Genomic DNA, 25,746 nt, shown 5'->3' on the forward strand with positions numbered 1-25,746 from the left:
GTTTTACTAGCAAACCAGGAGTAGTGAGGGGAGTGTTTGCGTGACACACCTACACACTGCAGCCAACACACTAAACTGTCGCAACACACAGTTTGGAAAACTCTGCTGCTCTAGCACATACAACATAACAATGCACAGAAAGCCACAGCAAATAACCAGCACAGAAGGCCATATTTAAGGTAGCTGTGAGTTTGTTTCCCTTGCATGTCTGTTAGATATTTTTTTTAAGGGTTTGATGTCAGATTTTGTTTTTGAAATGTTTTAAAAGTATTTGGTACATGCTGCCCAGAAAACTGTATATTATGGGGTGGCATACAAATGCCATTATTAATCATCATCATCATGATTTTCAGGCAGACCGCAGTAGAAGGCAGATTACTGGATTGGATCAGAATTGTTTGAGGTGAGGCAAGAAATAACGATTCTGTTACCTGCAAGACTAGATGATTGATGCATCATAAATGACAAACCTGTGTGTTTTTGGAGGCAGGAAAGGCTTAAAGGGGAAAAGATAAAGCCTGGTTCTATGACAGATCATTGGCCAGTTGGTCTGTACCAACCCATACCTATGGACTGCTGGAATGTTTGAAGAGAATGCTGGATTAGCTAAACCTTAATCTGATCCACCAAAGCCATCATCATCATTATTATTATTATTATTATTATTATTATTATTATTATTATTATTATTGTTATTTTAAGCAAGATTGCATACTCAATATAACTTTGCAGTTGCCAGAAGCGACACATAGCGACGCCTTCCCTATGTAATGCACCAGGAGGACTTTGGGCATCACATGGCAGGACAGATGCTCAAATAAAGATGTGTTCTCCCAAGGCCATATCCTGTTTGCACTTCTGTCTCAGCAATGGATGCTGGCTTGGTCATGGAAGATGGCAGAATCCCCAAGGATGGGCTCTGTGAGCAGCTTGCTTCAAGCGCCAGGCCTGTTGGCAGACCAACTCTGCGTTACAAAGACGTCTGCAAATGTAACACGAAGGCTGGAGACTTTAACCCCAACCATATGGAAATCCCTTGCAAACGATCACAGTGGTTGGAGGTAGACAGTCAAGTAATTGTATCCATAGCAGTGACCACAGGAGGAACGACTGCTGTAGGTAATTAAGTGTAGGTAATTAAAAAGGAGGATTTATTGCAAAAACAAAAAGATAGCTCCAGACGGCTCTGACAAAGCCTCCGGCATCACTACTCAAGATGACCCTTCTGAAGACTACTTCCGGCATCGCCAGAAGACATTGAACTTACAATCCTTACGTCTCATTTTGCTTCATATCTAGCAGCTCTCCCATTAGCCAATTCTTTGGACTTAGTGGATCAGCTCTAACCTCTTCCTTTTATGAGAGGCTGTCTCTGAATCTATTCGTTCCTATTTGTGCTTCCGGCAAGCTTTGGCTGTGTTCTAGCCTGCTCTCAGCTACTGCCTCATCAGCCTGTCCATCAAGGTCAGGAAGAGCCAAAGTCTGCAGCGGCTGGCTCTCCTCTGCCTGACTCACATCAAAGCCTCTCTGTTACTGGCGGCTTTCTGCACTTGGCTGCAAACCTTCGCTTGGAGCTGGTTCATTCCTGACAGCCATGGTGCAGCTGTATTGGCAAAAGCGGATGCCTTCACCTACCCCACCTGCAACAAACCATGTCTCTCCCACATTGGTCTCTACAGCCACTGCCATAGCTGCAACCTTCTAACAGTTTGACTTCACCTGCAAAGGAGCACTCTTCCATTTCCTCCTGAGAAAAGATGGGTGTCAACAACAATGGCTAGCCAAGGGGTGAGAAGCCTATGACCCTCTGGGTGTTGATGGACTATAACACCTATATAGCCTGATCATTGGTCAGGCTGGCTAGGGCTGATGAGATCTGGACTCCAGTAACTTATGAAAGCCCACAGGTTTCCCACTCCTGAGTTAAAGAGACCCTGAGGATGCATCTTGTGTCATACATTGTAAGCATGCTTGCTGCCAGGGAGTGGACTGAACAGCAGGGCTGGGAAGTCTCCCCTCGGTCCATTTGGCTCCTCTCGGAAGAGGAGGGGGAGGGAGAAGGTTCACCTCTCCCCCTTGTCTCCAGCAGTTTCAGGAGGAAAAGGCGACAGGGCTGATTTACAGCCGAGTGAAGAAATGCCTAGTTACGAGATAGTGGAGAAAGAGGGGGAAGTGAGAGAGCAGCCAGCAGAGACCTCCCTGGAGAGTCTGGGAGATCCGCCTTCTCCAAGAGCTTGTCGGTCCCTCCGCATTCAAAAACAGAGTCCTGGGACTTCCCGTAGGTACTCAGGATATTGTTGGGGGCAGAAGAGGAGGGACTCAGAGTAGCCAATGTCTCCTTTGCATGGAGACATGGATTCTTTGTCTTGCAACCAGATGACTGAATAATAATTAAAAAAAAACCCAGAAAATACGAACTGCTTCTTCTTGCCTCTGATGCTTCAGGGGGAGGAGGGGGTCCTCCACGCCTGACACCTGCAGACTATGGAGATTCTTGTTTCATTTTGTTTTTCTTTTAAAAGGTAGGCAAGTCAAAAGTGAAGCCTGCTTACCCCAGCATAAACATGATCAATGGCAGAGTGCTGCCCTGATGGAGCTCAGCTGGTCCACTTTTTACAGCACGACTCATCTCCCCCGCTCTAAATGCTAGCAATGTGAAGAAGTGTAAAAGCCTCCTGCGTTTTTACCATTGATTGAAACCATTGATTAAAAGAGATGGCGCAGGCTGTAAAGAACCCTTCTGAAAATATGTTTGCGTGACCATGAGAAGAAGCATTCCGTAAGCCCAACATAGTCTTATACGCGAAGACATTTGGTCCATTTATCCCAGTACTGCCTGTGCATTGATCAAACTCGGATCTTTCCCAGCCATGCTACTTTCAACCGATGAGGTTAGGGAGTGAATGTAGGTCAAGCTGCATAGGAAGCATGTGTTCTGACATTAAGGTCACATCTATACCATACCAAGGGACTCTTATACCACTTTAACAGTCATTAAAGGTACCCCTGCCCGACAGGGCCAGTTGTGTCTGACTCTAGGGTTGCGCGCTCATCTCGCTCAAGAGGCCGGGAGCCGGCGCTGTCCGAAGACACTTCCGGGTCATGTGGCCAGCGTGACGAAGCTGCATCTGGTGAGCCAGCACCAGTGCAGCACACGGAAACGCCGTTTACCTTCCCGCTATAAAGCGGTCCCTATTTATCTACTTGCACTTAGGGGTGCTTTCGAACTGCTAGGTTGGCAGGAGCTGGGACCGAACGACGGGAGCTCACCCCGCCGCGGGGATTCGAACCGCCGACCTTACGATCAGCAAGTCCTAGGCACTGAGGTTTTACCCACAGCACCACCTGCGTCCCTTTAACAGTCATTACGTCTCCCCAAAAATCCTGGGAAGCATAGTTTGTGGAAGGTTCTGACCTCACAGACCTACAGTTGTCAAGCCTTCTTAACAAATCACAGTTCCCAGAATCCTTTGTGGCTGCTAAAGTGGGATAAGAGCTCTATAAATGTATAATGTAGGTGTGACCTTTAAACAATGGGCTGTTTCTGAAAGATCAGACGTGGTCGCTTCCAGGTGATCTGTTTATTGTGCATTCCTCCTATTTTTTGTGGGGAGATTAGATTATTGTGCCAATTCTTTACTGATGAGTTATTTGCTTGTGGGGAGGTTAGCTGATGCTGCAGCAAGGAAATGTTACCCCACAATTTCTATGGCATTTCCCCCATCACTTTCATTCTTGCAAAATGTCCAATCTTTCAGGTTTGTACAGAAGAACTCTGAATCAACTTCAATTGTGCATCCTGAATTAGAGACAGTCCGGAAGCACAATTTAGGCGCCCACAGCTGTAATACCTGGAAGATAAATGAACCAATCAAGCTGGATTAATTCATTTCAAGAAAGGTTATTGGAAAGGCAGCAACTGCTTAATGGTTATTCATACAGTTTAATCTAACCATTCACTACAGCAAAGGGGCTTTGTGTGCTAATGGGAGGTTTGGTGTCAATGTGAAATTAGGTTCATCTGAAGGCAATGTTACAGCACTGCTTGCAATTTTCCATTCAGAAATTAGGTTTATCAACATGGTTAATAGCCTTAGTCCTGTGCTACAGATTCCATCATAGCTGGCCATTGTCCAGGCTTGCTGGGGTAGATCGGAGCTAGAGTTCAGTTATGTCTGGAAGGCACAACATTGGCAATCCCGACCAAATCTGATGAAGCGTTCTAGAGAACTCAAAAGCTTGTGCATTATTTGGTTTGACATGGTTGGCATAATAAAATGTATTGCCCTCATATGAATGTTGAGATATATCTTATGGGCCCTGACATCTACCTTCTGTTTTTGAGGTAGGAGAGGAATCACCAGGGCCAAGAGGATGACAGCATGATTAACATGGAGGGTCAAAGATGCTATTAGAGACAAGAAGGCTTGCTTTAGAAAATGGAAGCCTTGTGCATATGAAGAGAATGAAAAAGAACACAAACTGTTGAAGAAGCAGCATGGCTTCTGCAATAGCAAATTCTGTCTCATTAATCTAGAGGGTTTTTTCAACGAGTATATAGAAAGAGATGATCGCATCAACATTGTGTACTTGGACTTTCAAAAAGTACCACATCAAATACTCTTGAGTAAGTTTAGCAGCCAGGGAATATGATGAGTACAGGCAATGACTGATTTAGGTGAATCCGAATGACATGCAATTGTGCACACGTGCATGACGTCAAACCTAGAAGTAGCCCCAAAATGTCATAAAAGCGTCACAAAAAGGGGCAGAACGGAGTTGAATGGACTTATGCATGCTCCACTGATGCACACAGGGGTCCAGAATGTAACACCTGTGCAAAACGAGGATTGCCTGTAGTTCACTTGTGGAGCATTAAATGATTAAGAAAGAAGAAGCAAAGAGCAGGTTTCCCAGTGGAGGGATGAAGATGTCTTTCAAGAATCAGTATGGGGACTTGTTCATATATGATCTAGAGGCAGGGGTAAACAGATAAGTAGCCAATGATACTAATTGTTCAGGGCGATTGCAAGCGGATTATAAAGATCTCCAAACATATCACTCCAAACTGGATGGTAACATGGAAAATGCTGTTCAGGGTAAGCAAGTATGAGGTGATGAAAATTGTGGCAAAAACAACAACCTGGCAGTGACTGACTAGGAATAAGCCCTTAGATAGCTTGATGAAGATGCTGAACCAGTGTTTTGCAGCTGTGAAAGAGGCAAAGAATTTGTTGCATTTATTTGCATGCAATGTCCGCTTTGGTCCTAATATCCATCGTAGTCATGTGCCCTACTTTACAGATGACAGTCCTCTGTTTGAAGATGCCTGTTCGAGGACTGTCCCATCCATATCTGGTTAAAAAGCAGGAGAGCAGAAAGTGGGAGAGCAGAATCCTTGAAGTTGCTCATCAATAGTTAGCAGTACCTGGGTTGGGCAGACCTGGACACAGTATTCCACCCTATGTTGAGATGCATTACATTTCTACTTTTCAGTCATGATTCCTAAATTTGTGTCTGTACCTATAAATTACCATTTGCAATTTTTATGCAAAGTGGTCTCCTCTTTTTTGGTGAGGCATAACTGGTTGTCTTAATAATAGCTGCCTAATAGTGATTTCTTTCAGTTTCACAGCATCCCTTCTTCATAGATTAAAAGCTAATTGATAACCACAAAACAGTAGAACAGAGAAATACTACAGAGGATGCGATGTTTAAAATGAAGTTTTCCAGGGTTCTTTGTTACACAGTTATTGACTGCAGCGATTGCATTGTCTGTGTCTCATTTTCTGAGCTACATCTCTTGAAGATGAACCTGTAAGGCCTGTTTGTCTTAATGACAGCATGTTTGCACAACACCTGTGCCAACTGCAGAAGTATCATTACTGCATTGAAGTGCAATGGAGTCTATTGTGCTTCATGTCAGCTTCACAATAAGTGCCATTAATGGTATGGTGAGTGTGCACACAAATATCTGCCTGGAATACCTCAACAGTATTCCAATAGCAGGCCAATAGGTTAACAGTAGAAGAGGAGAATCATAAACAAGGGAGGAAAATCACCTATAATGCATACATATGCCAGCCAGCAGGTGGCAGCATTATACTTTTCATATAACTGTGTTGCTAATATGGCTCTCTTAACATTCAGAAAAATGTAAGAAACTTTCTCCCGTTGATGCTGATGAGAGAATGAGTTGATGGTGCATAAAATGCCTGCTTATATTGACTGTTCATCTCTCGGCTATCTTCCTTTATTCATTCATTAAAACAAAAAAAAAATGGATTCTTCAGATCATATCAGATTTTTCTTTCACTGCCAGACATAAGACTAACCTATTTTCGTGTCCATTTGCAAGAAAACAGCTGCACACTCTTTTCACTGATGCTACTTTGCCTCGGATTTTAATGCTCCTGTCAAAAGGTATGCAATAAACATTGAAATGATGCTCTGTTGCTTTTCTGCCGTCACAAGGTATTCGTGTACATGAGGAATTTCTGTGATAAACACATTCATGGTGGAAAGTTGCATTTATCACAGTCATATTGGTGTCTGACCTCTGTCAAGCTAGGAGGTCAGTTCACCTCTTCATTCAAAATGGAACTATTGCCTCTGGAGCAAAGAGGCATGAGAACATAAAAACTGTTGGATCATCTAGCTCAGTACCCTATTCTCAAAGTGGGACACCAGATCCCCATGGGAATCCTGCAAGGAGGACTTGAGCTCAATAGCCCTCTCCCACTCATGCTTCTCTGCATCGTACCTCTGATCCTGGAAGTAAGGTAAAAGTAAAAGGTAAAGGACCCCTGGACGGTTAAGTCCAGTCAATGGTGACTATGGGGTTGCGGCGCTCATCTCACTTCAGGCTGAGGGAGCCGGCGTTTGTCCGCAGACAGCTTTTTGGGTCATGTGGCCAGCATGACTAAACCACTTCTGGCACAGCGGAACACCGTGATGGAAAGCAGAGTGCACGGAAACACTGTTTACCTTCCTGCCACAGCGGTACCTATTTATCTACTTGCATTGGTGTGCTTTGGCAGGAGCTGGGACAGAGCAACGGGACCGCACACCAACATGCGGCTTTGAACCACCAACCTTCTGATCGGCAAGCCCAAGAGGTTCGGTGGTTTATACCACAGCACCACCAGCCAGCCAGCATGACTAGTAGTCACTGGAAAAGAGGTCCTTTGGACTGATGGAAACAAATAGGAAATGGGAGAGTGTGGTGATAGATAGCATCCAGTGAAAGGTCATCTGAGCTTCAGTGCATCCACCGTTATTTATCCTACCACATAACTAAGGCATAGGAATTTAAATGAATGTCTGCAGCAGAAAAAAACAAAAACAAAACAATATCCTGAGGATATTTAATTGTAATCAAGGCTCATTGTATTCAGTGTAGATGTGCTTAGGGTTACAGCCTCAGGCAATTTTTTTTATTAAGTTTCTCTCTTCCTTCCCCCTGCCCCACCCCTGATAACCCTTTTCAGTATCCCGAATCACCATGTCATTTGATCACACATTTGATCTCAAAATAAGCTTTAAGGATTTGCTGTGGCTCAGGCTTTGGTGCATAAAAATCCCAATGCAGAATACTATGGCATTCTCCAAGGAGCCAAAGCAAATAATCAAATGCTACATTAACATATAGTAGCAAAATGAGGATATAGCTCTCCCTATGTAAATCCTTTGGCCCGTTATCTCACCGAGACGGCTATGCAGTAAATCTATCATGAATATTATTTTTAAAAGAGAAATATACATTGTTAGCGAGGCTGAGTCATCTGAAAACACTATTGATATATATTAGAAGCACAGACAAATGCTGTGTGTCAAAGATCCCACAAACTAAACCCAGCAAACTCAGACTTCCTGGCTCTTATCCTAAACAGATACAGCACAGCACAGAGGGACTAAAAGCACAGTCCAGCAAGGGATTCTCATGAGCAAACACAACGGAAACAAATGAGAGTTGCATGAGAGGCACTATCGCTTTTTTACATCACTTCTGAGAAATGCCAAGGAGGATTCCATTCACATCATAAAGGATGCTGCAAGACTGGCAAAATGGGGTTAATACAGGGAAACAGCTGAAGCTCAGTGGCAGAGTAGAAAGTCCCCCGTTCAATCTCCAGGGAAAGCTGGGAGATTTCTGATCTCTGTCTGAAATCCTGAAGAGCTGCTACCGGTCATCATAGACTGAGGATTGGGAACCTGTGGCCTACTAGACTACAGCTCCCATTACCCTGATGATTGGCCATACTGACTGGGGCTGATAGGAGTTTGAGTCCAACAGCATTTGGGAGGTGTCACTCCTGGTGCGGACAATACTGAGCTAGGTAGTGGTCTGACTGAGTATAAGAAAATAATGCTGGATCAGGCCTATGGCTCATTTAGTCCAGCATCTTGTTCTCACAACAGACAAGATGGCTCTGGGAAGATTGCAAGAAGGACCTGAGTGCAATAGCACTCTCCCCTTCTGCGCTGTGCAGCAATGGATTCAGACAAGCTGGACTCCACGGCCTGCTTCAGCTACATTTCTCAGGGACATTGATGCCCACATGGACCACAACAATGGACATCTTCCCCAGGACCTTGGTATTTAACTGAGATGACTCGTGGCATCTGCAGTGTTCGTATAGACCCAGTGCCACTGAAGACCTCGCTTAGGCAGCTCTTTCAGATTCTCTAGGCCATCCACTTTAGTCTTGATGGGAGTTATTCTGCGGGTGCCGAGAGCCCAAGCACACATCCAGAAGCAGGGCCAGTCCACTGATGAGGCAAGGTGAAGGAATCGCCTCAGGTGGCAGAATGCACAGGGGCAGCTGATCCCAATGTAGATCTTTATTTGCCACCCCACCCCCACCCCGTTTCTGACGCAGGTCTTCACTCACCCCTTCTTCCATGGTGGGGAAGCACCATTTTTTGGTTCGCCTCAGGTGCCACAATGTCTTGGGCCAGCCCCGCCCAGTAGGAACATGATCATAGAAATTATGCCCTGTGAAAAACACTGGATTGCCCCTCACCCAGATGCTGTCTATTCTTCCTTTTGCAAATTATTTCTCTCCCATTTGCATTGTGAGCAAAAGAGGTTTATACTCCTCAAGCTTCTTGCCATAGTTAGACTGCAAGAGTTTATGAGGCTCTGCTGCTGTGGCTGTGACACTCCATCACCAGAGTGCTGTTGTACCTTCAAGATCCTACTTTGGCAGCTTCTTCCTTCCTTGCCTGTTGAGATCACTGTTATTCCATTTCCTGATCACAGTTCAAAATCAGGAGGCAGCAGCCAAAACAACAGTGGAAGGACGGAGTGGGGAAGCAAGCTATAAACATAAAGGGCCATGGAAAATGCCAAAAACAGCGACTATTGCTTTATTTGAACTAGTTTTCAACATAGCAGCAGCTACTTAGCCTTTCTCTGGAAGTATTGGGGATTCCCCAAGAGTGATGGACTTCCTGGCATTGAAAGACGAAACGGCACCATATGCAGCACACTCAAAGCTTGTGGCTTCCCCCAAAGAATTCTGGGAACTTATTCCCCCAAACAATCCTGGGTTTATTAAGGGGGCTGAGAACTGTAGTTCTGCTAGGTGTGAACTACAGATCCTGGGATTCTTTGGAAGAAACCATGCATTTTAAATGTGGACGGGCGTGGATGTGACCACAGTCCTAGAATTGGCAAAGGAATGCTGGTTTTGTTTCATGATCTTTGTAAGAAGCATTCCAAGATTGCATTTGCAAAATCTTAAAGCAGCCTCCTTTATGGGGAGAGCATTGGGCGTCTGCGAGTGCTAAACACACACACATGCACACACACACAAACACACACACCCCAGTGACATTTGTTTTGATTAACACTAAAGGAGAAATTATAAGCTCCTGTTAACAGCTACCAAAATAGAAACCCACAAGCAATTAAAAAAAAAAGAAAGAATTGTAGCTGTTTCTGACTTACTTACATTGTGATGGCTCTTCCCTTCCCCAGGGGCTTTCTGCTGATCCCCCTCTCCTCCCCAACTCCTGTTTGTTTATTTATAGCTGTCTCCAGAAGGAAAGACATAAGAATTTGTACTATCTTTAGAACATAATTCTGTCACACATTTCAGGAAGCAGCCACGCTTCATATTCACTGGCTCCTTTTCAAACCCCACCTTAGAGAGGTTATTAATCCTTTCATTCTCAGAGAGCAAACGGACTTGTTGGTTCACGTGAGAGATATGTGGAGAGACGAAAGGCCTTGAAAGGTAGAAATGCTGTCTCAAGTCACTTCTGCCCTCCATTAAAAAAAAAAGACCTGTTTTAGAGTGAAAGGATAGACAGCATCTGAAACCACACCTAGCTTACAAATGAAATGCAACCGTGACTCACGGTTCTTTTAATTTTGCTTCTGGAAAATACACACAGAGACATGCATGCATGCATTTCCACTGCAAGGTTAGGGTGACACTGGAGGCAAATTCTGAGGTTTTAATTAAGGCTTCACCTAATGCAGCAGCTGGAAATGGGAGGTACAGCCTTTTAGAAAATGAGCACAGGAGCACTCTGATAACTGAGTGATGCCTGCTGTGGAGAAGGGGTGTTCTGAGCATGTCTCTGCCCTAGAGAGCGTATTGGTTTCCTTAAAGTGTGGGCAACATTGCTTGCAAAGTCCCTAACTGGTGGGCTTTGAAACTGTTTCTATGGATACTTGGGGGGGGGGGGTAGGCCACCATTGTAATACCATTTGGGGATTTTCCAAACAGTGTGTTTTCCCCTCCCCTCGTCAGCTAGATAGGTATGTTGTTGTTGTCGTTTAGTCGTGTCCGACTCTTCATGACCCCATGGACCAGAGCACGCCAGGCACTCCTGTCTTCCACTGCCTCCCGCAGTTTGGTCAAAGCTATATAGGTATAGGATACAGTTACTACAAGACCAGTCCTTAAATGAGTCTAAGGGACATTTATTTCCTCATCCATGTCCGTAAACTGGTGCCATAGCTACAGGGGAGCTAGCCAGCTTTTTGCCCTGGGTAAAGCCTGTGGAGGGGTGCCATTGAGGCTCCCAGTCTGTGTGTATATGTACACAAATGTGTGGGGGGTTAGTGTGTGCCAAACTGGGTCTTTGACCCAGGTGAAATAAAGTCTAGTTTTGCCCCTGCGGTACAACTTTCATAACAGAATTTAAAGTCCAAGGAAGTGCTGATGGCTGTCTCGTGGTGAGTGACCACAGGTGGGCCTAGTTCATTCCCAGCAGCAAACTATGAGTATGAACAAGGCAAAGGCCGACGTGAAGCAACTATAAGTGTCACAATGATGTTGAAGGGAATTTTAATGTCAAGGTAACTGGATCTGTGCCTGGGTTGTCTGCTGGAAGTAGGGCATCAGCAAGAGGGCAAGACAAGGCAAGTATCTTGCCAACCTCAAAGAAGGTGTGGTCTGCTAAAATAAACCAACTGGATAGGTCAAGATCCTTGCCAAGAGTTACCAAGTACCAAATAATTTTGTAGATGACACATTTACACCCTCATAAAAATGTCATTTCTTCCATTTCTTGGTTTATCAGTTATTTTTCTACTCCACCCATGGCATCACACTAATTATAGTGGTCAAGGAGCTTATGAAGACAATTCCAGAAGCTAAATCATCTCCCCAGACTTCCTCCAGGTTCAACACACATGTGAACACGCTCTCAGAAGTTAGAAAGTAAGAGCTGTTGTTTCATCTGCATGCTGGTGAGACTCAGCTTTGTTTCTTTTCCTTTTTTTTTTAATGTGATACAGGCTGGCACTTCATGAAGTGCCTGACATAATACAGAGTTTGGACGAAAGCCAGATGACTGCAAATCAGAAAGGAGTGGGGAGTTTTGCTGCAGCTAAAAAACAAAGCAAAACACCAGCACACTCCATATATTGATAGCCATTGTGTTTTGTCATCCCAGACAAACATTTCATATATAGGCAATATGTCCTCTACCTATTGCATATTTTTAGACCGGGGTGGCTATCCTGAACTGGACTCCCAAGCATATTCTCCTGACCCACCGCAACCTCACTAAGTTTGTCATAAGCAGCAAAAGGTGGGAGACATTAAGTAGACATGGCACTGTCCAGTGGTTTGATGGCAATGCAAACTTCTTCCTTGCCAGTCATCACATTTGCCATTTGATAAGTTTGGATGGGCTGCTGACCCCCCCCCCTTGATCTACATGGATCAATGGAGGAGGAAGTGGCTGTGTGTCCTGCACAAGTGTGTGTGTAAGAGAGAGTTATTGGTGGCTGGCTACACCCAGTTTCGTTCATGGAGCTGCAGGAAAGTTGGTCAGGTGTGAAGGCAGTCAATGGGCCCAAAACAAGTTAGTCACTCCAGTCTAGGCTCTTATTAGATTGCTGATTTGAGTAACAAAATGTTTTAGCCAGGCTGAGTAAAGACACACACAAAGTACTTCAAGCAAAGCTGCAATTAAAGTTGCCAAGTACAGTGGTACCTCGGGTTAAGTACTTAATTCGTTCTGGAGGTCTGTTCTTAACCTGAAGCACCACTTTAGCTAATAGGGCCTCCCACTGCCGCAGCACCGCTGAAGCACAATTTCTGTTCTCATCCTGAAGCAAAGTTCCTAACCTGAGGTACTATTTCTGGGTTAGCAGAGTCTGTAACCTGAAGTGTATGTAACCTGAAGCATATGTAACCCGAGGTATCACTGTACTAGTGTTGAAACAGCACCAGACACAAAGTCTGATGCTGGGCTGATGTCCACTGTCCTCATGGGGGGGGGTGGGGGGAATGAAATATTTATTGTCATTTTACGTAACTCAAATATGAAACTGAGCTGAAGCCCTAAAATATATGATACTCTTTTATTACAACCATTGGTGCTGGAAACTTAGTAATTCCCCTTTGTCTACAGTTAACACAATTCCTGCTCTCCCTCCCTTCACTGTTCCGATATCCTATCATAGGTTGCCAAGAGGAGCAGTACACATAATTTCACCTGCAGCTGTTAATGGAATTAAGCCCTTTCTTTAATCTCGATCAGAACATTTTTCTCACCATTTTAGAAATATTAAAGCATCAAATTAATATGTGAATTGTGAACTTGACAGGTTAGGTTTGTTTTGTTTTTTTTAAAAAAATCAAACTCTATTGGTAAGTTTGATTTACAGTATATTGTTAAACATTTGAGGAATGACTAGACAGATGAACCTTTCTCTTGAAGGCTCCACCTCCATGAGCAGCAAAGGGTGTTCCTCTCTTACATCTGAGCTCATGGAGGCTTTGCGTAATACTCTGTGCCGAGACTTGGAAATAACTTGTTGAATGTTTGAAAGACCAGCCTTACAAAAAAAAAATATCAGCAAATAAGAGAAAGATTACAGAAAACGCTTGTTTCCAATATGATTAAAAAATGTCAGATTTGTAGAAAGAAAACTTGTTTTTACCCTTTTGCAAGGTTTCCCCTTGGGCTACAAGCCACCACATTTTACTTGCTGCTAAATCACAACCAAGAATAGGTCCTGACAAAGCAATACTTCCAAGCACTCATTTACTCAAAGCTGGATCTGCAAAAGCTGACTCACCAAGTTTGTAATATCCTGTAGAAGTATGCAAGGAGTGTCAAATAACTGGCTCAAGAATTGTCATTAGTCAAAGGACTGACTAGGTTCTTTGCATACCAGCCTACAAAAGCCACATCACTACTACTGTCAAGGTGGTGAAGGCTTTCGCCTTGCTTCTCAAGACTCCGGGGCAGATCCTCTGGGAGCTGATGACAATGTTTCAGGGATCCCAAGGGAGATAGAGAATTATTCCCTATATACAGCCATACCCATTAGCAAAAGGTGGCTGGATTTAATAACTCCTGGCATCACACTACATTGGATTAAGTGGAGCAAAGAGTGACTCTCTCCCCACACTGTCCCATCATTCCAAACCAACTGGGGAAGAAGTTACATAAAGAAAAATTGCTGCTTTAAAAACCGCCAACACTAATCTTTATTTTCATGTTCCATAAAATCACGTTATTAAGATAGTCAGAAGAAATCAACAACAGACATTAATTAAACAGTGTGCTTTTGTTGGCAATGATATGCTAGCAAAATGGAAATAATAATAATAATAATAATAATAATAATAATAATAATAATAATAATAATAAAAAACCCCCACCCATCTGGCTGGGTTTCCCCAGTCACTCTGGGCAGCTTCCAACAAAATATTTAAAATACAATAAAACATCAAACATTAAAAACTTCCCTAAACAGGGCTGCCTTCAGATGTCTTCTAAAAGTCAGATAGTTGTTCATTTCCTTGTCATCTGATGGGAGGGTGTTCCACAGGGCGGGCACCACCACCGAGAAGGCCCTCTGCATGGTTCCCTGTAACTTCACTTCTCGCAGGGAGGGAACCGCCAGAAGGCCCTCGGAGCTGCACCTCAGTGTCTGGGTTGAACGATGGGGGTGGAGATGCTCCTTCAGGTATACTGGGCCAAGGCTGTTTATATACAGTGATGTGGGTGGGACAGGGAGGAATGTACACTCTTTCCTAAACCTCTCCAAACCACAGCCCCACACCCCACTGTTGATGCAACTTTACACCAACCCCAGAACTTTTGCAAATAATTTCTTTCCTACTGACTTCAACTAGAGGGATTTAAAGCAAACCAACAGCCCTGCCCTGGAGTTGATGACATCACCACAACACAGCATAGGCTATGGTGTAACTCAATACCCAATTGCTACACATTACCAGTTTCTGTTGTGTGCCAGGAGCTCCTAAACAGGCACCTCACAGCTGATGGGGCAGAGGGCGAGTCCTGGAGTTGCTTTGCAGATAAATATCCGCAGTAAATTATTTACTTAAAAAATCTCAGCGATGAAAAATAGGAATAATGAAGGGTCTGGGCTAGTTACTGCACTAGTTGAAGCAATTTTTTAAAAAGAATAAATTAAATTAAAAAGCATCTGAGTTGATTGACCACAGCTGTTCTTCATGCTACACAACAGTTCCCTCAAAAAATGTCTCTTGACCAGAAGGCCCCGAAGTTGGGATTCACCATGGTGGAAGTCATGAGCAAAACATTGTTTAGTGTGAATTTACCCTGATATACATATTTTGGTATGCATTTTGCCTAATATACAACTTTTGCAATGCAAATCCCCCTAATAGAAGACATTTCTGTATGTTTTCTCTAAAGTGTGTGTTGCTATGCACGTTTTACACAAAGCATGAGCAGCTTAAGAAAAGAATTGCCAATGGCACAGCTATTACAGGTGTGCATCAGATTCAAATTAACCCCAAATCCTGAGCATAACCGGGCTGATTCAGAGAGATTGGGACTAGTCAGAGGTGAAGCACTTCCCTTAGAATCACTACAGATCGAATCTGGGATTGCCAAAAGCCTCATGAGTGATTTGAGGATAAAGAAGCTGTTGCAACATTTATCCCCAAACTTCCCCAATAAGTAAAACAGTAGGACAATGCTTCCTAAACCATTTTTACCCATGTACCACAAGAAATTTGGCTAACCTCTTAGTGATTCCCCCCCCCTGGCTGTTGTAGAAATTATAAAGTACTGTGCTACATGCTGCATATTTATTTTTATTTTTTGCTTCTCTCATTTCTTATATTATACAGTGGTACCTCGGGTTACAGACGCTTCAGGTTACAGACTCCACCAACCCAGAAATATTACCTCGGGTTAAGAACTTTGCTTCAGGATGAGAACAGAAATTGTGCAGCAGCGGCGCAGCAGCAGCGGGAGGCCCCATTAGCTAAAGTGGTGCTTCAGGTTAAGAACAGTTTCAGGTTAAGAATGGACCTCCGGAATGAATTAAGTATGTAAGTAGAGGTACCACTGTATTTACAATCTGAATTCCATAAAATTCCATATAATTCAAAGAGAAGGGGAAGACAGGTGATAGTGTAGTTTTGTGACTGGCGGGCCTAGCTTCTAATAAGCAATATTCTAAATACCGTATTGGCCCAAATATAAGCCGCACCCGCAAATAAGCCACACCTTTAAAATTGAAGGGGGAGGGAAGAAAAAAAGACAATACTTGGGCTGCCTTCCCCCTTCTTTCCGGCGGCTCGGGGGAGGCTTGGGAGTGAGTGCGCTCCCAGGCTGCTTCCTGGTGGCATAGCTGTCAACGTTTTCCGTTTTTAAAGGGAAATTCCCTTATTCTGAATAGGATTCCTCGCAAGAAAAGGGAAAAGTTGACAGCTATGCCTAGTGCGGGGAGCTGCGCCGGTTTGCCAGCGGTGTAAGGTCGCAAATATAAGCCACACTTTAACTTTTCATGGTCAGAATGGGGGGGGGGGGAGTGCGGCTTATATTCAGGCCAATATGATATAGGTATACTACTACTACAACAACAACATTTGAAAACATCAGAAATCTTAAAAGAAACAAACTTGATATTGTATTAAATGAATGTTGCCAGAACTTTTTCTATCATCTTTGATAACGTAGATTTGCCATTTAAGCTCATCAATTAATTATAGCCACAATAGGTAGGAACAGAACCTTCATGTCCAGCAGTGGTTTATCACTGGTTTAAAACCTGGCAATAAACTGGGGATTACTGCCTCCACGATACCCTGCTTGTGAGCTTAAGAGATATTTGGCAGGAGAAAGAGTGCTAGGCTACACGCTCTTTTGATCTTATCCAGCCGGACTGAATTCTTAAGGGTTTTAAGCTGGGACATGTAAATATAAGGGCCACTGCTTCTTGCAACTCAGCTTTGTTCTTTCTGAACACTTTTTACCATAGCAAAAAATCAAACCACCCCACACAACAATTAGCAACATGGCAGTTAACAGAACAAGGCATGAGAGTTTATATACGAAAAGGTGTGTGCATGCATTAAATGTATGTAATGCTGAAATGTGTTTGCGTAATTTGACATCTACAAAGATACATGCCAAGGGGAAAGACACATAGCTATGATATGATTTTCTATTAAAAGACAGGCCTAGCAGAAGCCTAATCCTATTTTAAACAGGTGTGCAGTTAGAATTGCCAGAGGTTCTATTTTTAAAGCAATAGTCCTTGTTTACGAACACCTTGCTCTGTAACACTCACAAAATAAACAAATTGGGTTGTAGCCAACATTAGCTCTGATCAGAGTAAACCTGTTTAAATTAACCCATTTAAATTGAGGCCCATTATTTTCAAGGGATCTACTCAAAATGGAACTGACATTGGATATAACTCAATAGCTCTACTTCTTCCTACTGGGAGCGAGGGTTGCTCTCCTTGTCTTGGTAGACGTCATCTCACAGGATAGCCAAGTCAGTTTCCATTCCAAAATCAGGCCTATAATCTGCCTGAAACTAATATAGAAAGTCAGTGTCATCCAAGAAAGTCTAGAGCAAGCTGGCAATTGTCTGCTTGAATACCTTACCCAGTGTGGAGGCCACTCCTGTTGTATTTCTGCCTGGAGTTCTGAAAGAAAGAATATGGCATCCTATATACTTCCCTGGAGCTTCATGTCCCTTCTCATAGTTAGAAACCATTAACAGATACACATCCCACTCCTTTTATAAAATGCCTTTCTCATTTGTATCCAAAGAAACCAGGGTGACGTAAATGAAATTTCTCATACTATCTTCACAAGAACCCTGTGAGGTAGGCCAACTGCTGCCTCTTTGCCTAATCTAAGATCACAGAGTATTAGATACTCAGATCTAACAAGTACGGCTAGAAGGAACCTTCCTGCAACAAACTACAGTGGTACCTCTGGCTAAGAACTTAATTCGTTCTGGAGGTCCGTTCTTAACATGAAACTGTTCTTAACCTGAGGAACCACTTTAGCCAATGGGGCCTCCCACTGCCACCGCACGATTTCTGTTCTCATCTTGAAGCATAGTTCTTAACCCGAGGTACTATTTCTGGGTTAGCGGAGTCTGTAACCTGAAGCACCTGTAACCCGAGGTACCACTGTACTCAGGCTTAAGGGGATTCACACATGGAAAACAAAGTATAAAATCATAGAGTTGGAAGGGCCCATGGGTGCAGCAGATCTTAAAAGTTTTATAGTAGGTAAGGGTAAAGGAAAAGGAAAAGGTACCCCTGACCTAAAGGTCCAGTCGCGGACTCTGGGGTTGCACACTCATCTCGCTTTACTGGCCGAGGGAGCTGGCGTACAGTTTCTGGGTCATGTGGCCAGCATGACTTCTGGTGAACCAGAGCAGCGCACGGAAACGCCGTTTACCTTCCCGCTGGAGCAGTACCTATTTATCTACTTGTACACTCTGACATGCTTTTGAACTGCTAGGTTGGCAGCAGCAGGGACCGAGCAACAGGAGCTCACCCCGTTGCAGGGATTCGAACCGCCAACCTTCTGATCGGCAAGTCCTAGGCTCTGTGGTTTAACCCACAGTGCCACCCTGGGTTCAAATCCTCAATCAGCCGCAAAACTCACTGAGCAATCTTGGGTCAGCCAATGTCTCTTAGCTCAACGTACCTCATGGAGTTGTTGTGAGGTCCATGAAGTAGAAGGAGATATGCATACCACATGATGTGCGATAAATAAATGAGTGGGCAACACTATTACTGTATCAAGCGAACATTTCTATGTGATTGAACTGTGTGCATCCCAGAACATTCTGCAGTATGTAGAGGGCTTGTGTGTATAACAATAACATAAATTATTGGCAAGCTGAAGGAATTATCTTGGAATCTATTCACATAAAGACATTTTGAATGCTTGAGTTTCCTTCCTGGATTCAATTCTAGTAGGACTCTTATGCAGACTTGATACAGATTAGTCTGCCACAGTTCTGTATGTTGGATTTATAGCACTTCTAGAATCATAGAATTGTAGTTGGAATCTTGAGGGTCATCTATCCCAACCCCCTGCAATGCATTACTTTCCTTGATCAAAGCATTATACTTCTGTTGATGCAGCCTAGAAAAGCATTAGCTATTTTTGCTGCTGCATCACAATGTGGACTCCTGTTAAGCTTGTGGTCTGCTACTAGATCATTTTTACATTACTGGCAAGCCAGGTGCCCCCCATCTTATATTTGTGTAAGATGGGGAGCACATTGGAACAAATAATGCTCAAACCAGCTTCTGAGAGCTTCTGCATCTTTTAAAACACACTAAGTAGACCTTACTGTGTCATTGCAAAAATATTATAGGAAGAGCCCTACTAATGAGAACTTTCTGCATATAGCTAACTTACCAAAGCACAGCCAGGACAACCCTATGTTGAATTAAATGTATTGCTTTCTATTTTCATTGTTACACATGTGGGTTTCCCCTTTCCTTTTCAGTTGCTTGCCCATAACAAAGCTAAGTTTTCAAGGTAAAAAAAGGGGGGGGGGCTTTGCAACCTGCATAACAGGCCAACTTAAATTTGGCCCCCAACAAGTCAGGTTGCATGAATAGAGCAGGACCATGTGTATAACCAACCAAGGAACAATCTGTTCTTTCTGAAGGAGTGGGTGAGGATTCAAATATTCACACTAAGGAGAAAAACAAATGCTTAACTTATATAATATTTAAAGCATTCCCTGCACATCTCAGGTGGCAGATATAACCAGCAACACTTTGCTTGCCCTTTAACCCCTGGCCCAAACTGGAGTTTCTTTCTTGTGCTCTCTCACAAACACATACGTTTTTATGTTTATTTAGCAGTGTAATTTTTAGGCCACTTGGCATTTGAAATATCAAACCGGGCTACAGAGATAGCAGCTTCCCTCCTGCCTCCATTAGGGGCACAACCTTACAGTGGCCACTTGCCAGTGCTGGGCAGGTCCGGCCCAAAGACAAAGTGGGTTGGGCAACCAATATAAATGTTACCTTTGTACAGTAGGCTAGTTTTACATACACTCATATATCGCTCTCTATCCTTCATCCAGGCAAGCAAAGAGCATTAATATCAGGCTTCAAGCACACATTCCAGCTAGGCAGAAAGACTCAAGGCTGGGTGCAAAACAGGGCAGGTGAGGGGTGCAGCCCAGGGAGAGGTGTGGCTTGACGTACAGCCTAGAGCAGGGCTCAGGAAACTTTTTTAGCAGGGGGCCGGTCCACTGTCCCTCAGACCTTGTGGGGGGCCGGACTATAGTTTTTTGGGGGGGCGGGGAAATGAATGAATTCCTATGCCCCACAAATAACCCAGAGATGCATTTTAAACAAAAGGACACATTCTGCTCATGTAAAAACAGGCTGATTCCTGGACCGTCCGTGGGCCGGATTTGGAAGGTGATTGGGCCGGATACGGCCCCTGAGCCTTAGTTTGCCTACCCATGGCCTAGAGAGCCAGAGAAGTCTAGACAGCTGCACTTGGCCACCATTCCTGAGTTTCCACACCCGTGTTCTACTGACGTCAGCAGCATTAGCAACGGTGTATCTTGAGCTTTGGTATAACAAGCACTTGCTACTCAGCTGTCATACTATAAAAGAAATGCAGAGAAGGCTTTGGGTAAATTCGCACCAAGTATTCAGAATACCAATGTGGGAGCAAGCACAGGACAGTCAGGCTTGACAATGTGCTTGTGCAATTAAAGAATGGAAACAACTTGCCCTCCCCTGGGATGCTACTATCCATCAGCATGGACAATACTAAGCTAAATGGAGCTATGTTTCCTGGAACTTTGGCATCTTGGCAAATGACACATCGGGTTTCAGGAGTTGCACTGCGTTCTGTTAAGAAAATATGTGTGGGTTATACAAAAGTATTATACAAATATTTTTCTTTGTTATTAAATTATGTATGACTTGCAGCTGTGCCACAGATTGCAAGGTAAACACAGGCATAGACCATGGTAGGAAAAAAAGGTAGCTGAAAAGGAAAAAAAAATCATGTTCAAATCAGCAGGCGGAAGCAGGGTCAAGCATTTCTCCTTGCAGCTTCTGCAAAGCGCCTCCTGTGAAAATCACTTTGCGAAGAATGGGCAGATGAACAAATATGAGGATGTATTATACCCATAGAGAAGACGCAGAACTCACATCTGCACAAGGACCAATCGATCTGAGCCTCTCTGTAATCCCAAATACCTCTAGGCAGGCCCCAGTAAATAACTGGTGAGGAAAATGCATTCTGTACATGCTCTGGAACCCTGTTTCTTGCTTCACAGACAATAACAATGAATAAGATATTCCGTCCAATTATTTTCCAGATGAAAATGCTAACGTTGCCTCACAATGCGCATCATGTTGAGTTTTAAACCATGTTGCGTTAAAGGCCTTGATTTCCAAGTAAAGGCAACATGTTTAGCCTAACCTGCCTCCCTTCCTGGCTAGGCTCCTAACATAGCTGAGGAAACAGGGTGACCGCACCAAAATCCTCCGCGGCCCCTTACTTCCAAGCTTCCCATGAAACAGGACTGAGTTTCCGATGAAATGTGAAAGGCCCCATAAAAAGAAGCCTTAGCCTGAAGCAGAATTCTGCTGAAGCCGAAACCTCGCCTCACTATACCTGGTGTGACTGTTCACCTGGCCCTCGTTAAATGGGTTTTATTGGTATAGTTTGAAGGACTCTTTAAACTGCTGGCGTGTTCATCACCGAAGGACACGAATCCCTGCTGGATTTTCAACCCCTATTTTTTTTGGGGGGGGAGCAGCCCCATTTCCCCCCTCCCTTTCGAGCAAACCGCCTCTCTCCAAGCCCTGCGAGAACCTGAAGCCTCCTCCGGCCTGGCGGGAACCGGCCTCCTCCAACCCACGCGAGAGCAGAGAGCCGCTTCCACCACCCGAGGACTCCCCTCTTCCTCCCGCCTAGTCCTGCCTGCCTCTCCCTTCCCACACACACACACACACACCATTCATTCAGGCCCATCCGGCTTCTCCCTCCCTCCCTCCGCCCGGCGGAGGCTGGCAGGGGGATGACGTCACCGGATCAGGCTGACCGGCAATGGGCGCCATTTTGAAACCCCCAAACCTCCGGCGGCGTCGGCGCTGGCGGTGGCGGCCGCCACAGCAGCAGCAGCAGCGGCAGGGGCAGCGGCGGCAGCAGCTCGGGCACCGGCGTCGCTGGTAGCGGCTCCCTTTCCGGTCGCGGTCGGTTTACGTCTGCCACGCGGGCTTCGCTAGGCCCCGGTCTCCGCCCGCCACACACACGGCGCGACATGGCAGGTGAGGAGAGAGAGGGGCGCACCAGAGGCAGCGGCTATGGGGCTGGTTTGGGTGGCCCTGGTCTTGGCGGGCGGAGGCAGGCCTGAGGCCTCGGGGAGCCGGGCTGAGGGAGCTGGAAGGCTTTGGCCTATTTATCCTGGGTTGAGAGCAATACTAGAGGCGAGGGTCGGGCTTCTCAAGGCATTTCTTCCCTTTCCCGTCTCTTCGCAGGGGTGGCCGGCGGCGGCGGAGGCGGCAGCAACGATTTCCAGTGGTGCTTCTCCCAGGTGAAGGGGGCGATCGACGAAGACGTGGCGGAAGGTAAAGGGGGTCGTGGTTGTTGTTTTAATTATTATTTTGGGGTGGGTGGGTTTAGGGGACGGAATGACCCTGGGCTCCTAAGGAAGGGCCTCCGAAAGGCCTCACTTCCTCTCGACCCGGCTTTAAAAACCTCCCGCAATGGGGGTGGTGGGGGGGGGGGAGGAATAATGGCAGAGGAGGCTCCTGCTAGTCCCGGAGCTCCCTCCCAAGGTTGCTGCAGGCCCTTCTCCTCTGCAACAACCTTCCCCCCCACCTTCCTGCAGGGTTGATGGGCCTTCACTTGCAAGGCATCCCGCAGGTCCCCAAGCGCAGGATGGGAAGAAGGAAGGGGCTGAGGATGAACCCTGGTTCCTACCGCAAGGGTGCCCCCTCCACACACCCCGGGCCCTTGTTCAGTCTGGAAGCAGCATTAGTCTCGAGAAAGTGTTACCTTTTGCTCGCCTTTTTGTGGTTCTTCCCTTCTCTCCACCCCCCAAACCAAACCACCACCATCTTCCTCCCCCCCCCTTTTTTTTGAATATGTGTAGGGGGGATTGCAGAGTCTGACTAAGCTGCTGCTTGCTCTGCTGTCTCCACACTGTACAGAAAACTGCTGTCTTTTTTCCCCTTTTCTTTTTTTAATGTTCCGGGAGAAATGACAGACAGTGGAACAAGAGGAGTGAAAAGAAAAAAGAGGATTGGGAGTGGGGAGCAGTCTGTCAAGGTTGTCAAGCTACATTCTAGCCATACAAGGGAGGGGAAGAGGCAGCCTCCTCTGAAATTTAGTTTTTAGCAGCAGAAATGTGAAGTCTTCTTTCTGGCAATGCGCAGCTTTAGGTGTACTTTTAAAAATGATATATCAACCAAGGTTAGGTTGAACAAGTTTGTAGCAAAAACCAGCCCAGCCTGTAAAAGTGCATTAAAAGTTCATTCTTAAGTATGTTAACTCCAAAGTAAATCTTACAAAGTTCTGTTTGATTTATTACCTAGTAATTAAAATTGCAGCCTAACTGTTGCTGCTTCATTAAAGTAGCTGGCTGGTACCCATGGTATCCTAGAGTTTTATGAAGAGTCTGCATTGTTTTTTGAAAGTGTACAGGTTGTATTCGTAAACTTATTAAATACACTCTTATTAAAAGTTTGGTTATTTTGGACTTTTTAACATTTATACTACTGTCCTTAAAAGCATTTTAATTTGAGTTTGTGTTGTATTCTTGTTGTAGTTTAAAAATATTTCAAAAGACAAAAGTTGTGGGTTTTCTCTTTACAAGAGTGGAGAGGCCAACTAAGGGTGTGGTTTGGAGGAAGATACTGAAACTTCTGTGATTACTAATACTCAGACTGATAATAGGTGACCCTTTTAACATAATATACTTAGAGAATTAAAAATGGTTTGCAGATAAGCAGTTTCCACACTTTCTTGAACCGCTATTTTGTTTTCCTGAAAGTGGCATGTTTTCCAAGAAGCAATACAGTTTCATTAATGCTTACTTAGGTTCAGTTGCCATTCTTTGTTTTATTAAGATGTTTATGCATAGTCAAGCCTTCTGAATCATCAGTGGGTTTTATTGCTGTTTGCTTGTAGCATTATGAATAAGTGTAGTAGAAACATTAAATAATTATTGGTGAGATGTGAAAGAGTTCTGTGCTAGAATGGATAGTAGTAAAATAAATTCCAGTATGTGTACTAAATCTAGTATTGTTTTTCAACCTTGATAGTGATATTTGATAGTCTTCACACAGTTCTGTATCTGGGTGGCAGCCAGCTGCTAAACATTGGTAACAAGATGTCTACATGCTTTCATATTGAGCACAGTTAATATTTATGTAGAGAGTTGCATTTAGAGTTCTATTTATAGTGAAACAATTAGCCACACCCACAGTATGTGTGTCTGTCTTTAGCTACTTTGTGTAAGGGGAAGGGGTTATAATAATAATAATAATAATAATAATAATAATAATAATAATAATAAATTTTATTTATATCCCGCCCTCCCCAGCCAAAGCCGGGCTCAGGGCGGCTAACAACAATCAAATAATCAGTCAAATAATCACACAATCTAAAAATATTTCATTATAAAAATTAATTAAATCAAATTGATGGCAACCAATTAAGCAGAATTATGTGCAGGTTGCCAGAGGAGGGAGTCAGGCTGCGCCCTGACCAAAGGCCTGGCGGAACAACTCTGTCTTGCAGGCCCTGCGGAAAGATGTCAGGTCCCGCAGGGCCCTAGTCTCTTTTGACAGAGCATTCCACCAGTTTGGAGCTGCAGCCGAGAAGGCCCTGGCTCTAGTTGAGGCCAGCCTAACCTCTCTGAGGCCTGGGACCTTGAGGATGTTATTATTTGCAGACCGTAGGTTTCTCTGTGGGGCATACCAGGAGAGGCGGTCCCGTAGGTACGAGGGTCCTAGGCCGTATAGGGCTTTAAAGGTTAAAACCAGCACCTTAAACCTGATCCTGTACTCCACCGGGAGCCAGTGCAGCTGGTATAATACCGGATGAATGTGCTCTCGCAGCGAAGACCCCATAAGGAGTCTCGCCGCGGCATTCTGCACCCGCTGGAGTTTCTGGGTCAGTCTCAAGGGCAGCCCCACGTAGAGCGAGTTACAATAATCCAGTCTGGAGGTGACCGTCGCATGGATCACAGTGGCTAGGTCAGGACGAGAGAGATAAGGGGCCAACTGCTTAGCTTGGCGGAGATGAAAAAATGCCGCCTTTGTTATAGCTGTAATCTGCGACTCCATAGAGAGGGAGGTATCGAAGATTACACCCAAACTCTTAACGGACGATGCTGGCACTAATTGCACCCCCGCAAGAGATGGGAGTTGCCCCCTCGATCCCATATCGTCCCGCCCCAGCCAGAGGACCTCTGTCTTCGAAGGATTTAACTTCAACCGGCTCCCACGTAACCATCCAGCCACAGCTTCCAGACATCTGGTCAGTGTGTCTGGGGCCGAGTCAGGATGGCCATCCATCAACAGATAGAGTTGGGTGTCATCAGCATACTGATGGCAACCCAGCCCAAAACTCCGGACAAGCTGGGCGAGGGGGCGCATAAAGATGTTAAAAAGCATCGGGGAGAGAATTGCACCCTGAGGCACTCCACACACCAAGGAGTGGCGTGATGACAATTCCCCCCCAAGCGCCACCCTCTGTCCCCGACCAGAGAGAAACGAGCGCAGCCATTGAAGGACTGTGCCCTGAATCCCCACGTCGGCAAGGCGGTGGTCCAGGAGTTCGTGATCGACCATGTCAAAGGCTGCTGACAGATCTAGAAGAATCAGCAGCCCTGACCCGCCTCGATCCAGCTGCCTGCGGAGATCATCTGTTAGGGCGACCAGAGCCGTCTCGGTCCCATGACCAGCGCGGAAGCCGGACTGGAATGGGTCCAGAGCAGATGTTTCATCCA

The 25,746-nt window shown here is 44.9% G+C and overlaps 1 protein-coding gene and 1 long non-coding RNA gene across 5 annotated transcripts in view; one reads left to right on the forward strand and one right to left on the reverse strand.

The window, feature by feature from the left end:
* Positions 1-3,562: 3,562 nt before the first annotated feature.
* LOC308584647 lies at positions 3,563-21,827 on the reverse strand. Of its 3 annotated transcripts, XR_014006961.1 has the most exons (4): positions 21,745-21,827; positions 17,379-17,419; positions 13,179-13,309; positions 3,563-3,851 (listed from the first exon to the last, which is right to left on the reverse strand). It is a non-coding gene; the product is annotated as an uncharacterized lncRNA (long non-coding RNA). The 3 variants fall into 3 exon arrangements; XR_014006962.1 differs by lacking the exons at positions 13,179-13,309; positions 17,379-17,419; positions 21,745-21,827 and adding an exon at positions 10,152-10,326; XR_014006963.1 differs by lacking the exons at positions 13,179-13,309; positions 17,379-17,419; positions 21,745-21,827 and adding an exon at positions 6,336-6,413 and having other exon boundaries at positions 3,807-3,851.
* Positions 21,828-21,906: 79 nt separating this feature from the next.
* The window catches only part of PPP2R2D (protein phosphatase 2 regulatory subunit Bdelta), a 34,885-nt gene continuing 31,045 nt past the window's right edge, over positions 21,907-25,746 (forward strand). The window contains exons 1-2 of one of the 2 annotated variants that reach the window (XM_081189500.1): positions 21,907-22,057; positions 22,268-22,357. In XM_081189500.1, the coding sequence (XP_081045626.1) occupies positions 22,051-22,057; positions 22,268-22,357 (97 nt within the window). In that variant the 5' untranslated portion in view covers positions 21,907-22,050. The remainder of the gene's footprint in view (positions 22,058-22,267; positions 22,358-25,746) is intronic. The other variant, XM_081189501.1, reaches the window with a different exon arrangement.

Source organism: Podarcis bocagei (genome assembly GCF_964188305.1).
Source record: "Podarcis bocagei genome assembly, chromosome: 4".
Classification (NCBI taxonomy): Eukaryota; Metazoa; Chordata; class Lepidosauria; order Squamata; family Lacertidae; genus Podarcis; species Podarcis bocagei.